At 40.8% G+C, this 12,376-nt stretch overlaps 1 protein-coding gene and 1 non-coding gene across 9 annotated transcripts in view; both read right to left on the bottom strand.

Moving 5' to 3' along the window:
* Positions 1-3,085: 3,085 nt before the first annotated feature.
* NIF3L1 (NGG1 interacting factor 3 like 1) overlaps positions 3,086-12,376 on the bottom strand; it is a 16,234-nt gene continuing 6,943 nt past the window's right edge. For 7 of the 8 annotated variants that reach the window (XM_003820734.6, XM_034954783.4, XM_063595530.1 and 4 more), the window contains 4 exons: positions 11,635-11,761; positions 9,812-9,950; positions 7,551-7,634; positions 3,086-3,517 (listed from right to left, as the gene is read on the bottom strand). In XM_003820734.6, coding sequence (XP_003820782.1) covers positions 3,333-3,517; positions 7,551-7,634; positions 9,812-9,950; positions 11,635-11,761 — 535 coding nt within the window. In that variant the 3' untranslated portion in view covers positions 3,086-3,332. The remainder of the gene's footprint in view (positions 3,518-7,550; positions 7,635-9,811; positions 9,951-11,634; positions 11,762-12,376) is intronic. The other variant, XM_034954784.3, reaches the window with a different exon arrangement.
* On the bottom strand, positions 7,899-8,000 carry LOC112439142 (U6 spliceosomal RNA). The gene has a single exon (XR_003027444.1). It is a non-coding gene; the product is annotated as a U6 spliceosomal RNA (small nuclear RNA).

Raw genomic sequence — 12,376 nt, 5'->3', positions numbered from 1 at the left:
AAATTAGCTGGGCATTGTGGCGAACGCCTGTAATCCCAGCTACTTGGGAGGCTGAGGCAGGAGAATTGCTTCAACCTGGGAGGCGGAGGTTGTAGTGAGCTGAGATCGTGCCACTGCACTCCAGCCTGGGTGAAAGAGTGAGACTCTGTCTCACAAAAAATAAAAAATAAAAAATAAGGCCAGGTGTGGTGGCTCACGCCTGTAATCCCAGCACTTAGGGAGGCCAAGGAGGACGGATCACCTGAGGTCAGGAGTTTGAAACCAGCCTGACCAACATGGAGAAACCCTATCTCTACTAAAAATGCTAAATTACCTGGGTCTGGTGGCACATTCCTGTAATCCCAGCTACTCGGGAGGCTGAGGCATGAAAATCGCTTGAACCCGGGATACGGAGGTTGTGGTGAGCCAAGATCACGCCATTGCCCTCCAGCCTGGGCAACAAGAGTGAAACTCCGTCTCAAAAAAAAAAAAAACGGCCAGGCTCAGTGGCTCATGCCTGTAATCCCAGCACTTTGAGAGGCCAAGGCAGGAGGATTCCCTGAGCTCAGGAGCTCAAGACCAGCCTAGGCAGTGTAGCAAAACCCGGTCTTTACAAAAGTAAAAATTTTTTTAATTTGAAAAAATTAGTCAGTAGGGGGTGGGTGGTGGCAGGTGCCTGTAGGCCCAGCTACCCAGGAGACTGAGGAGGGAGGGTCACTTGAGCCCAGGAGTTTGAAGCTGCAGTGAGCTATGAGCACACCACTGTACTCCAGCCTGGGTGACAGAGCAAGACCTTGTCTCTAAATAAAAAAAAAGGGAGGGAGAAGATTAGGATTTTGCTTTGGGACTGGTGAAAGGAGGGCAGGAGAACTCTGAGAGATTGTTTCCTGAGGCCTGCCCCTGAGGCTTAACACACCTAAAAGACTGTAACAAGGGCTAGAGGAGTTATAAGCCAGGAACTGTGCAGAAACATGTATATATGTATGTTTTATATATGATAATATATGTATATTTTAACACCCCACATATTAAAAATCCAGATTTCCTTTGCCCCTGAAAGAACAGGAAGACTTGGCCACGCTGGACCTCCATTCTGCCCAGCAGCAGTTGCCTTGGGCTGAACTGTTGCTGCCACCTCCTGGCCAGATTCACTTCTTTCCTGCCCTAGTGTCTGATTTGGATCCTGATCTAGATTGGTATGGAGCACCCTCTAATACATGTGCACAAGAGATTATATAAGGTGTCATGGATGCACAACAAAGGTGGTGACACTATTCCCTACAATCTGCAACCTTCCACCTGGAATGTACTGTCCATGTGGGCATCCAAGGCGACCTTTTAAGTCCTACAGAATAGGGAAGATTTTTCATGTGACACCTGTGAGGGAATGTGCATGTCCTTCCTCAGCCTTCAGTTTTCTGGAGTAGACAAGGGATTACTAAACCACTGTTTCATATCAGTATGTGGCCTTATTTATTAAATCAGCAAAACAACACAAAACATGTCATTAGGCACTAAGCTTAAAAATGACATTTCAGGCCAGGCTCGGTGGCTCACACCTATAACCCAGCACTTTGGGAGGATGAGGTGGGCGGATCCCCTGAGCCTAGGGGTTGGAGACCAGCCTGACCAACATGGTGAAACCTCGTCTCTACTAAAAATACAAAAATTAGCTGGGAATGGTGACGTGTGCCTGTAATCCCAGCTACTTGGAATGTTGAGGCAGGAGAATCGCTTGAACCCGGGAGGCAGAGGTTGCAGGGAGCTGTAATCATGCCACTGCTCTCCAGCCTGGGCAACAGAGTGAGACTCCGTCTCCAAAAAAAAAAAAAAAAAGACATTTAAAAAAAATGACATTTCTTTTGAGCAGTGTTCCTTTGTATTTTAATAATCCTGTATTTAATATAGATTAAGTAAATATTTAAGTTATAATGGATGTCACATAAAATTTCCTTTAAAGATAGGTAAGAAGATAAAATAGATACTTAAAAGGAAATAAGGGAGTCAAAATACTAGAAAAAAAATCAAACACAAAAGGCGGCAGTAATGGAGAAAACATAAGTGAAAGATGCCGGACACAAAGGACCACATGTTTATGATTCCACTTATAGAAAATATCCAAAATAGACAAATCCATACAAATAGGATCCAGGGGATGGGAGGAGGGAATTATTACTTAATGGGGGCTTCCCTCTGTGGTGATGAAAAATGCTTTGGAACTGTAGTGGTAACAGTACCACAACACTGTAAATGTACTAAAAGCTATGGAATTGTATACTTTAAAGTGGTGAATTTTGGAAGGGGGGGCAGGAAAATAAAATGGTGAATTTTATGTTATGTGAATTTTACCACAATAAAAAATAAACAAAAAGAGAAAAAGTTGCTTTACACAAAAGCATGAAGTAAAAATTACATGTGGTATGGTAAAATAGCACAAATCATAAAAGCAATCTAAGAATGCCTAAAATGGAGGGAATATTGCTTTAGCCAGATTACCTGAGAACGCAGTCCTCAGGTGGAGAAAGGTGTATCTACCCTGCCCAACCAGCAGCAGGCAGGCAGGGGCCTCGCAGCCCAGTGCAGGTGCTGTTTAGAAAGGGGCATCCACATGGATAAAAGGCCCAGATTAAATGGGACAGGATGATATTTTGAGATATCTGATTTTGTTCTTTCTGCTCTGGAATTTCATTCCCTGGCCCTGCCCCCTGCCTGCGGCAGCCAAGTTCATTGCCAGGAGAGGGAAGTGACAGAGCAGAAATCGGGAACAAAGGACTGTGGAAGAAAAAAAAATTACAGGTAAGTCATCTAAAAAGCAATAAAGTAACAGTAATATGAATAATGATTGTGTATATATATTTTCAAAACAACATCCTGATAAATCTCATTCTGATTCTGAAATTTAGGTGAGAGACTGGAATGTAGGCAGAACTAGGAACAAGGACAAACAGACCTTCTTATCACTGCAGAAAGGCTACTACCTAGAAGTGTTCAAGCCCAAGTTTTTCAAGCATAATGTTAACTAACCAAGGGCAGAGATACCCAAATGGATCCATCCCATCTACAATTAAACTAAGGACAGAATCACTTGAGCTCCTTCCAAAGAATGTTAAGTAAACAGATTTTATTCAATCTTTCCTAGAGTTTATAATGAACATTTGTTATTTAATATGGTAGTTATATTACAGTTTTACCTTACGAGCGACAGAACATTTGGTGAATAAGATTAACAAACCAGAAATGATGATACCCTCGAAGACACTCTCTGGAAGCACACCAGTCCCACTGACTCATGTTACAAATTTAAGTTGGCATCCAGCTGATTTGTAGAATGTGTTATCCTGATGTTTCTGCAATTATACCACCTGAAGAGGGTCCCTGTCAGTCTCTGATAGGATAATATTTATCTTATTCTCCAAGTGAGAATCCAGCATATCTCGAAGGTCAGAAAGAAAGCCTCGTTCAGTGTTGCTGTGTTCACAGAGGATGACATTTATTCCTTGGGAAGCAGCATCCAAAATATCATGATGGGACATCTCACCTACCAAAAAGGGAAGAGCAAATTCTTAAATGCTAGATATGGAATCTGTGGAATGAGGAAACACAAAAGCAGAAATACCAAGTTTGTAGTCTATATGAAGTGAATGTAATAGAGCAGAACTGTTTTACATATAAATCTAGATAGTAGTGTACAGTTTTCTTTTATGTCCTCCAACTTAAAAAGAGAGAAAAGTCTGGGTGCGGTGGCTCACGCCTGTAATCCCAGCACTTTGGGAGGCCGAGGCAGGCAGATCACCTGAGCTAAGGAGTGCTAGACTAGCCTGGCCAACATGGTGAAACTTCGTCTCTACTAAAAACACAAAAATTAGCTGGGCGTGGTGGCGCGTGCCTGTAATCCCAGCTACTCAGGAGGCTGAGACAGGTGAATCGCTTCAGTCCAGGGCCTGGAGGTTGCAGTGAGCCGAGACTGCACCACTGCACTTCAGCCTGGGTGACAGAGTAAGACAATCTTGAAAATATAAAAATAAAATCCATCCCACTGAGAATTCCAACTTCTTTTTCCTTAGCAGACCCCAAGGCAATTATCCAATCCAACATATCTGGCCAGAACCAGATCTGTAAACACCCATTCAAAGTGTTTCCACGGTAAAATGAATGATCACTGCCAAGTAAAATGAGGCCTTCAGAAAATTTGTCTCTTATGTAAGTAATAAATACCTCTGGAGGAAATTATATGTATACTGCCCAGCAGACTTATGCTTTGTAAGCACCAGTATTTCTGTCGTCAACTTAGTCTAATATATAAGGATGAAATGAATTAAGGTTACTTCCAGGTTAAAAACAAAGTATTTTTCTTTGACTTAAGCAAAATCCCTAGAAACTCTGGAGGGAATCTCATCTGTTGTGAAAAGATTTGGGGAAAATTCATATTCTGAATGTTTAATTTATTTATATTGTTAATTATTTTTTTAGATGGAGTTTTGCTCTGTCACCCAGGCTGGAGTACAGTAGCACGATCTCGGCTCACTGCAACCTCTGCCTCCTGGGTTCAAGTGATTCTCCTGCCTCAGCCTCTCGAGTAGCTGGAATGACAGGCACCCACCACCATGCCTGGCTAATTTTTGTATTTTTAGTAGAGATGGGGTTTCACCACATTGGCCAGGCTGGTCTCGAACTGCTGGGCTCAAGTGATCTGCCCGCCTCAGCCTCCCAAAGTGCTGGGATTACAGGCGTGAGCCACCATGTCCAGCCTAATATTCTGAATTTTTTAAAATGCAGTTTGTGAATTTGATGACTTCTAATTTAAGAGCAAAACTGCACTGTGTACAATTAGGTTTGTTCTTTAAAAAGTACAATTTTGAACTGTATTTAGAGACAGAAGGGCATATAAATTTAAGAATAAAGGGTTCTTGGAAAAAAATGAGTTCTCTTTTAATTTTCCCATAAGAAAACACCTATAAGTAAAAAAATGAGTTTTCTTAATTCCAGAATTTTTAAGTTCCCCACAATCTTCTCCTAATAAGTGTCATCTCATTATAAGGAATAGTTTTTATTCAAGCACCTTTTAAAACATCTTAATCTATAATAGTAGAAGTAAAAAGCAAGAAAAAGACACTAAGATGGCCCAGTTGGAAGCCTTGTTTTAGGAAAGGTAAGTCTGGCTGCCTGTACTGTGACAAATTCATTGGCTGGAGAAGGCATGAAAGGGGGGAAATCAGTGAAGACCCTGCAATAATAGCTGAAGCCAACGGAAAGAAAAGCTTGGCCCAGGATGGCAGCTTGGGAAAGAATAAGCAAATGGAGAATGAAAAGACAAATGAGAGAACTTAATTTGCAAGGAGCAGGCTCCCCATCTGCTGGTCTTATGGGGTATTATCCTTAACCTAATACAATGAGAACACGGCCTCAGGCTCACAGGAAGCGTGAAGAAGTTCAGCAGAGGTCCTTTAGGTGGGGCTTCACATCTCTGAAGTTATACTCAAAAGTGATGCCTCACAGACCAGAGACAGCTAATGCTAGCCGGATAATATATTTTCTATTTCTCCCCACAGCCAGATAGGAAGGACATTTTAACATTTTGGAACTGCTTGAATCTATCTTATGCACGTTATCATTATACTTTATCATTGTTTTAAAAAACTAGTTTTTAAAAAAGTATAAGGAAACAGATACCCCAAATTGAGAGAGAAGCACAAAACAAAGAGCCTATACTCTTTAAAAATGTCAGTGCTATGCAGACAAAGCTGAGAAACTATTCCAGACTGAAGGAGACTAACAACAACTAAATGCAATGTGAGATCATTGGCTGGATATGGATCAGAAAAAGAAATGCTATAGGCTTTTATCAATTGGGAAAATGTGAATATGGACTGTATATCAAGTAAGTGTTTTAACAATATTAAATTCCCATGTTTGATAATTGTTCCATGGACTTAGAATGTCTTTGTTCTTAGACTATACACTGAAGTATTGAGAGGTAAAGAAATTGTCATTGAGAGGTAAAGAAATTGATTACAAAATGGTCCTAGGGGAAATACATCAATATATATATAGAACATATTTTAACTTGTATATATTATGTATCTATACATGCAAACACAAATGTGTATGGACACATATATAATATGCACATAGGGAATGTACAAATATGGCAGAATATAACCATTAGTAACCAAGGTGAAGAGCATATAGGAGTTCAGTGTACTATTCTTGCAACTTTTGCATAAGTCTGAAATTCCTAAGTAAAATGCTAAAATGAATTTTAAAATAGCCAGACACAACACTGTAAGATATTCATATTGAAATTTCACTTTAATCTGGTAGAAATTTAAGGGCTTACAAAAATCTTTTATCTTCAGAAAATATAAAATAAGTAATAGTCACATACATGTTTTGTTTTTTTAAATCAATTTATTGGTTTAGAGCAATTCCATCAGGCTTGCTCAGATGCTGCTCCTCGGTACTTCAGGATGTGACAATGCTTTGAGTGCAGCAGCCTTTGTAAGAGAGTGTGCTATATAACAAAGTGTGGGTGTGGGAGGCAAGGGAAGCATGGAAGTAGCCAAAGGAATGGCCAGAGGGCTAAGAGCCTAGAGCCTGGTCCTCGAAGTGGGAAAAGTAATTCTTTAACTCATTCTCTCCTAACCCTAAGAAGGAGGAGGTAAACAAAGTGGCAACCCCTTAAAATGCCCCCAAATCCTTTGGAGGTGTAAGGGGCCATGTTTGGCCATATTCCTGAGTAGTAACTACATAAAGTAATTCTTTCAATAAAAATTAGCCAGGACCTATTAGGTAGTATCCTAAATGAGAGAGTATAAGGCCAGCAGCCAGACAATTACTATCCAACAGAAGTGCACATTGGAGGTCAAGGACAAAGTGATAGGGACCCACAAGAGGCAGGAGCAGGACAGTGTCAGAGAAGGCTTCTCAGAGGGGGTGTTCACTTATCACTAGGAGTACAAGGAAAAGGCATTCTAGCCAGAGAAAACAGCATAAGCAAAGGGTACAGGAAAGGGGATGCAATGTTCAGGCTCCACCAGACAGGTGAAGGAAATCACTGAAGTCTTTTTAATCAAGACCATCAAATTTGCACTTTGAAAAGTTAATTTCAGGAGAGTATATGGAAGATACCATTAGAGGGTTGATGCTGTACTTCAAGTAGGAGATGGTGCCTGGATAGAGATAAGGGGGAAGATTCTAGAAAGATTTGGGAGCTTGAATTGATAGGAATTGATGATTGGCTTTAGGCTGAGTAAAAGGAACCATTTCCTAGCTAAGGTGACAGGGTAGAAAGTATCCCACTGATGTGAAATCTGAGAGGTTTGGGACAGTTTAGGAAGAATGTAGGTAAAATAAATGCTGACCATTAACTTTTGAGATAATGTAATAAACTGTTCAATGATTTCATCCCTCCACAAAGAATGTAGTAAGTCCCCAGTTCTGTTGTAGTTTCTGTTTAGTTCAGGTTCAGAAAACATTAATTAGGTATCATCTATGTGCCAGGTACTGTTCTAAAATTTGCCATTTTTGATTTTGCAAAAAATAAACCAAGAGAGATCCAAAGTCTGTCCTACCTGTGAGGTAAAGGTCAGCCTCGACACCCTGTAGAACGCTGCTCCCAGAACCAGCACACAGGGCCACGACTTTGACTTGAGACTCTTCAAAACAAAGGAAACAAGAGACCAGTACTTTACAATTCCCTTTCATTTTACTATTATAATTTGTACCAAGAATCCTAAACATAATACAGATTTCACTCCTGGTCTCATCACCAGTATATGAATTGTTCTTACTGCATTTTAAAAAACCATGTTTTAATATAAGCAAACAGGTCATTCTTTGATATTGCATAGCTAACCCAAGGCACGGTTATTATTCCTTTGTTGTGTTTTTTTTTTTTCCAACAACCTTTGTGAATTGCGCAAAATACGGAACAATGCACAAATTTGCGTGTAATCTTTGCATAGGGGCCATGCTAATCTATATCATCCAATTTTTAGTATATGTGCCGCTGAAGGGGGCACCGTTATTCCTTTGGACATGGCTGCACAAACTCACAAACCACTGAATAGTACTAATGGTGCAGCTCTAGGCTGTATTGCAACAGTGCTAGGTAAAATAATCTCACCTGGGTCTTCAGACAACAGTGAGAGGTAGGCAAGTACTATCTCTATTCTCAGGTGAGGAAGCCAAGGAACTAAAAGGACTATAAGAAAGAGGAATGCTACAAATGGATTTGGCACTATTTTTAAATATACTATTTATTCTCAAAAAGCATCCTCTGAAAAGTGAAATAACAGCAACTTTCGAGCCAAAATCCAAGTATTTAGCACTTGGGTTTCTAAAATGAACACTTCTTTAGTGGTCACTCCAGTTCAGCAGCAGGGTATCTCAAAGAGGGGGCTTTGGAGTTATTTTGGAAGTCAAATCCCACCTCTGCTATCCATTTTCTTTGGACACTAACTCCCGTGGGTTGTTTGATCTAACTGGACTTTTAGATAAGTTACTGATATGGTTTGGCTCTGTGTCCCCATCCAAATCTCACCTTGAATATAATCCCCATAATTCCCACGGGTCAAGGGCGGGACCAGGTGGAGGTAATTGGATCATGGGGGCAGTTCCCCGATGCTGTTCTTGTGATAATGCGTGAGTCTCACGAGATCTGATGGTTTCATAAGCGTCTGGCATTTCTCTTGCTTGCACTCATTCTCTCTCCTGCCGCCCTGAGAAGAGGTGCCTTCCAACATGATTGTAAGTTTCCTGTGGCCTCCCCAGCCATGCAGAACTGTGAGTCAATTAAACCTCTTTTCTTTATAAATTACCTAGTCTCAGGTATTTCTTCATAGCAGCGTGAGAACGAACTAATAAAGTTACTTATCTCTCTGAACACAATTGTTCACCTATAAAATGGGAGAAATAGTACCAACCACAAAGCTAACAACAGCTAGCACTTTATACTTAATGTGAGCCAATCACTGTGCCATGTCACATGGATTATACTACCACCTTCTGAGTTAGGTTTTATTATTAATGCAGTTTTTACAGATGAGGCTACTGTGACAGAGAGGGCATAAACTTGTCAAAGACATGCAGCAAACAGGACAGACAAATCTGAAGCCAGGTTGTCTAAGCTCAGAATCCACACCTATAACCGCTGTGCTCCACTGCTTTTGCCAGCAGGAGCTCACGTACTTAGGACAGACAATCAGTACAGTGCTAGGCTCACTGAAGGTGTTGAACAAATGTCTGTTCACTCTTTTTGTTCTCAAAAGTACCAGGAAAGGCCAGAAGAAAAAACTACAAGACTTAGAAACTACAATGGATCAGATCACTCAGTAGCACCTCACTAGAAAATATTACCAGTCTTATAAGTGCAAAGTTTATGTTGTAATTGTAGCAATCATGATTCCAGCTCTCTTCCTGACACATGGTAAGACTGCACTTTATGCCTCCCTTGCTTGTACTGGGCAACATGACTAATTCTGGAAAATGAGTTGAGCAGAAATTAACATGTTTCCTGGAATTTTAAACTGATGGTTTAAGACCCTGCAAAACTCCCTCCCTCTGCAACAGCAACCAGTCTACAATGGTCAGACTTCCTACAATGACCAACTTGAAATGAACACATAGCATGACAGAGAAATAAATCTCATTGATTAAGTCAATGAGATGTATTCCACATCAGAACCTGGCCCACCCTAATCAATAACGTAAACCAATTATCTCCTATGAGCTGCTAACACATTCTCTATCACATATTAATACAACCAAGAGTTTCAATCTTTGTCCAATGTTAACAGTAGGCATACTGGATAAATGAAGGAGCTATATTTACCTAAGGTTCTCCCCACCCCAAGGGCTAAGCGAATATGAGATAGTTTTAGGTGTCTTTTTATTCGATCAATCATGGTTGCCAGGGAGACAGATTCATCCAGTGTGCATAACCGTCCCATTCCAGTATGTAGAAGCAAAGGCTGAGGAGAAACAGAAGTTAGAAACGGTGTTCATTGTTAGTCCTAAAACAACAAATGCTAAAATCATCAACATGCACACTGTGAGGTTACTATAGCAAGCTCCAGGCTAAATGTGGGGATACAAACCTGACAAAATCATTCTTCTAGGAGTTCACAGTTTTCTAGGAAGGCAGATGTTTAAATCAATAATCAGGCCAGGCGCGATGGCTCATGCCTATAATCCTAGCACTTTGGGAGGCTGTGGTGGGTGGATTGTTTGAGCTCAGGAGTTTGAGACCAGCCTGGGCAACATAGTGAGACCTCATCTCCACAAAAAAATCCAAAAATTAGCCAGGCAGTGGCGTGCGCCTGCAGTCCCAGCTACTTGGGAGGCTGAATGGGAGGTGGGCTTGAGCTACCCAGGAGGCAGAGGTTGTGGTGAGCTGAGATTGTACCACTGCACTCTAGCCTGGGGACAGAGCCAGACCCTGTCTCAAATAAACAAAATAATAAAACTGTTTAAATACAAGGTAGGTGCTACATTTGCAGCAGCACGAGGAATGACAAACTAAATGAGCTGTGACTTGGGAGGCTTGGGGAGTACTTGGAGGAAGGACTTAGGTCTTAGAGAAAACCCTAAAAGAGTTAAAAAGGGGGAAATAAAGAGTTTAAAAAGGGGTGATGTCAAGTGCAGTGTGGCAGGACAGAGGTACGATGAGATGGAGAAAGGCATTCTAAACAGAGAGAACATGGACAAAGGTGCCAAAGACTTGAGAGAACACACTATGGGGGCAGATCCAAAAGAAGACAGTATGGCTACTGTGCAGAGCACATGCTGTGGAAGGAGAGGAGGCTGGAGGCCCGGGCTGTAGCAGATCATTAAGGGCTTCCGACACCATGCTAAAGAGCCTGGACTGCCTCCTAGGTGCTCGGTGAGACTACTCTCATTGCAGAAAATGAGAGTTTCAATTACTGTGGTGGCAGAGCCAATACAGAGGAGAAACACTGTATAGATATGAGGCCAGACTCAGCAGGGCCTGGAGTCAAGGAGGAATGTGAAAACTTGGAAACTAAAGTAGATAATGATACTGAAATATGAAATATGGAAAAAAAAAAAGCGGGGGTGGCAAACGGATAAAGTATTTGGATATACTGAATTTGAAATACTTGTGGGCTCTGTAAGTGCAAAACATCCAGAAAGTAGATGAAAATATGGGTTCTTGTCATTTTTTCCCTTAAGGAAGCATTCTAAGCCAAAAAGTAAAGATAGGAATCATCATACAAATGGCTATCAAGTTAAAGAAGTGAATGACATGGTCCAGGCAGAGCGTGTAAAATAAGGAGACAGCAAACCTGTAACCAAATCTGTAACCCTGAAGACGTACCAATATTTTCCTGTTCCTGGAATGTCTCCCTTTCTCAATTACTTCCTAGAGAATATTATGCTCTCATTGCCATTTTGTAATTTAGATAACAGTGAATGGCCTGTTGACCTAATAATTTACAAATGAATTTGCTGAAGAAAAATGCAAAGTAATGATACTCATCAAATTGTACACATCAAATATGTACAATTCTTAGTATATCAATTATACCTCAATAAGGTATACCTCAATATACCTAAGTATATCAATTATACCCCAATTATACTGTTAGAAAATGTGTGCACAGTATTTTAAGATCAAATACAAAATATTCTTATTACCTTCTCCAGTGACAGAATTTCCGTCTTCTGATAAAGTTGTTTGTTCCGGGAAAGAAAATCTACCACCTGCATCAAAGCCTTCTGAGTACAATTCAGATTAATCCGTGTTTGTTCCTCATTACCAGTCCTAGGGGGGGAAAATCACTCCATTTAGGACAAATATAGCCAAAATGTATTTTAGATAATCCACAGTTTACAAACCTACTATAATAGATTAGATTTATGTGGAACCAAGGATTTAACCAACAGAATCCATTTAATCTGAAACTAATCCATTTTCTAGAATAGCATTTCTCTAACTCTACTGGGCATCAGAATCACCTGAAGGATTATTAAAACACAGAGTGCTGGGCCCCACCCCTGGAGTTTCTGATTCATTATATCTAGGTGGGGGTCTGAGAGGTTACCTTTCTAACAAGTTCCAGGTGATGCTGATGTTGCTGGTCCAAGGACCTCACTTTGAAACCACTGTTCAAGAACTGTTCTCAATCCCGATTGTGCATCAGAAATTTCTTGGCCGGGTGCAGTGGCTCACATCTGTAATCTCAGCATTCTGGGAGGCCAAGGTGGGCGGATCACTTGAGCCCAGGAGTTCAACACCAGCCTGGGCAACATAGCAGGACCCTATCTTCTTATTATTTTTTTAATTATTAAAAAATTAAAGTTAAAAAAAAAAAAAAAAAAGGCGGCCAGGCACAGTGGCTCACACCTGTAATCCCAGCATTTTGGGAGGCCAAGGTAG

Source organism: Pan paniscus, chromosome 13, assembly GCF_029289425.2.
Source record: "Pan paniscus chromosome 13, NHGRI_mPanPan1-v2.0_pri, whole genome shotgun sequence".
In the NCBI taxonomy this organism is placed as follows: domain Eukaryota; kingdom Metazoa; phylum Chordata; class Mammalia; order Primates; family Hominidae; genus Pan; species Pan paniscus.
Note: the sequence above shows the minus strand (reverse complement) of the source record. Positions and strands in the feature narration are given on the sequence as shown.